The sequence below is a fragment of the Pterocles gutturalis genome, unplaced genomic scaffold (assembly GCF_000699245.1).
Source record: "Pterocles gutturalis isolate BGI_N339 unplaced genomic scaffold, ASM69924v1 scaffold16584, whole genome shotgun sequence".
Lineage (NCBI taxonomy): Eukaryota > Metazoa > Chordata > Aves > Pterocliformes > Pteroclidae > Pterocles > Pterocles gutturalis.
This window is the reverse complement of record NW_010128508.1, coordinates 41538-44203: the sequence shown is the minus strand read 5'-3', so window position 1 is coordinate 44203 and position 2666 is coordinate 41538. Positions and strand designations below refer to the sequence as shown.

General features: G+C 40.2%; 1 protein-coding gene across 1 annotated transcript in view; it reads left to right on the top strand.

Annotated features, from left to right (window-relative positions):
- The window catches only part of PNO1 (partner of NOB1 homolog (S. cerevisiae)), a gene marked incomplete at its 5' end in the record, with an annotated part of 4859 nt that extends 2546 nt beyond the window's left edge, over window positions 1-2313 (top strand). The window contains 4 exons of the mRNA XM_010079661.1: window positions 235-295; window positions 1044-1161; window positions 1696-1766; window positions 2246-2313. Coding sequence (XP_010077963.1) covers window positions 235-295; window positions 1044-1161; window positions 1696-1766; window positions 2246-2313 — 318 coding nt within the window. The remainder of the gene's footprint in view (window positions 1-234; window positions 296-1043; window positions 1162-1695; window positions 1767-2245) is intronic.
- Between the last annotated feature and the right edge of the window lie 353 nt (window positions 2314-2666).

Sequence of the window (2666 nt, the reverse complement as noted above, 5' to 3'; positions counted from 1 at the left end):
TTGTGCCCAGCGGTGTTTATGTGGGTTTTGGGTGAAAGGGGGGGGGGGGGTCTAAGCACATCTTGGGTTCTCTACACAGACGTAAAAATTTATATTAATGAAAACAGTCATTCTGACTTTAGCTGACTATTGTTTGATAAGTGGAAAAATACTACTGATGTTGCCTCTTTATATGTGTAAAGAAAACACTTGTGGTACTGTAACCCACTGATAACAAATCTCTTAATATTTTAGGATGCTCTTGCTCTCATCAGATTAGATGATCTTTTTCTAGAATCATTTGAAGTGACAGATGGTAAGTAGTTTCAAGGAGTTGTGTGTACCACCTGCAAGTACAGTTTTTTGTTTCTTTCCCCCTGGCTCCACTTAATGTCACTTACTCTCAGGGATCAGGAACACCTTCATGCCATTACACAGACTTACTGTCTTGGTACAGGTGGCTTGAGAGGGTTGTCATTTTTCTAAGATGTCCCAACAAACCCCCCCAAAGTTTCATCCTTAGAAGTATGTCACTCAAGTGGATGTTTCTTGTCACCCTGTAAATGCTTTTTTAAACTTAAAAGGGACATGGAGTGTTTTGGGGAACAAATCCATTAGCTATTTAAACCAGAATAGGCTTTGTTCCTCCCTGTGTCCTGGCAGCAAGGGGTGGGAAGTAGACAGCAGCAACATTCACTATTTCATGTATTCCTACAACTCCAAGCTCAGAGTCCTGTTTAGAGCAGCACCCAAATCTGACCCATTTCATTTCCACTGCTGTTGATTGTGTACACTTTGGCTGTTTCTTTTCTCTGTCTTAATTGCTCAGTGATGGAGAGAAATCCTTCCATTGCAGTTCTCTCTGCGGCTAGAGACCTCGTGGTCACGTACCACTGGTTGCAATTTTCACTTCTAGTCATATAGGTGACTGCATTCATATATATTTCACCTATAGTAAAGTTGCTTTTGTATTACTAAAAGTTGTTTCCAGTAACGGGAACAAGGGGAGCATTACAGAAATAGACACCACTGCTGTTATACTGAGCATGTTATTCTCATTTTAGTCAAACCTCTGAAAGGAGATCATCTGTCAAGAGCAATAGGCAGAATAGCAGGGAAAGGTGGAAAAACAAAATTCACTATAGAAAACGTAACCAGGACACGAATAGTTCTTGCTGATGCGTAAGTATTGACTTCCTTCCTTCTAGGCAGAGCGCAATCCCTAAACTAATCCATGTCCTCTTCCAGGACAAAGATAACATGAATTTTCTGGAACATTTGTAGAACAGTAGTAAGACAAATTATTTAAGTGTTATTTTTAATGAACTCTAACTACTTGAGTATTTGTTTGACCTTTCGTTATGAGAACAATGATGATGTTACCTGCACACCTAGAATTCACTAATTCCTCACAGCATAAGAATTCCTTTTTAGGAATAATCAAAGATGAACCCACCAATCCTGCAACGTTTTACTTGTAAAGCTGCTACACTGTTAAATTTGCAAATTGTACAATCTATTTTAAAAAGTATTTAGAAGAGCACAGGTTTTATGTTGTAGGTTTTCTGGTTTTGAGGGTTTTTTTAATTACAAGTCTAGAAAAGGAACTAGTTTCTTGATCTGAAAGTCCATGTTCATCTCTAATCTCCAACTCTCTAGTAACTATGTAATCACAGAGTCTTTTTCCATTAACTAATGCGACTTTGCTTTTTACAGGAAAATTCATATTTTGGGATCTTTTCAGAACATTAAAATGGCACGAACAGCAATTTGCAATCTAATTTTAGGTAAATCCTGTTATCTAATGTTCTCAATTACATATAAATAGATGTTGCAGTTTGAGAATCTGCTTTCTGTGGGTCTTACCTTCTTCCCTGGTGTGTTCACACCTGTGTTTGGAGCAGGTGGCTTCCTGGGAGTTGTCTTGGTGCCCCCATAAGAGAAGGGTTTGGGGAAGAAGCAAGGAGCCCAGGGCTTGGTTTCTATCTTCAAACCCCTCTCCATGGTGCAGAAGGAAGACTTCCTGCTTCTTGCTTTAGCTGCAGCATTCCCTGAGGGGCTATTTTGAATGTACTGTCTGGAAGGCCAAAGGGAGTAGCCCACACCAGCAGCTTACCTCTGTGCTTACACTAATAGGGTCGCTAACCTTGGCCATCCTTCCCACCCAGGGACTTATTTCTCCACTTTTAATGAACATGAGAGCAAAACGTGTTTCTATGACGCACATTATCTCATTTGCTGATTGAATTTGTGCTTTCTGCTGCAGGAAGTCCTCCATCAAAAGTTTATGGCAATATTCGGGCAGTGGCCAGCAGAGCAGCTGAACGATTCTGAGCTGCAGCACCAAGGACTGGGGCTGAGAGTTGCGGTTTCTGTATGCACAAGATGCCTAGAGCTACAGAAGCACTCAGTCTTGTGCTTGATTTGGAAGCCCAGAAGAAAACCAGGACTGTTTGCAGAGCGTACTTTCCTTCAGCCATGCTGATTTGAACATACTTAATATTTGTGTAGAGTCATTAAAAGTGATTTTAAGTTGGTTTTGTCTGTATCACAAGTGCAGGTCCCTGCTTTTACTTAAACTTATCCTCAGATAAGAACATGCTTCATTACTGACTTTCTGAACATCAAAGTATTAAGACACTGCTGTCAGGACTTAAGAAAGCCTTTGAGTTTAATGTTTTGAGCCT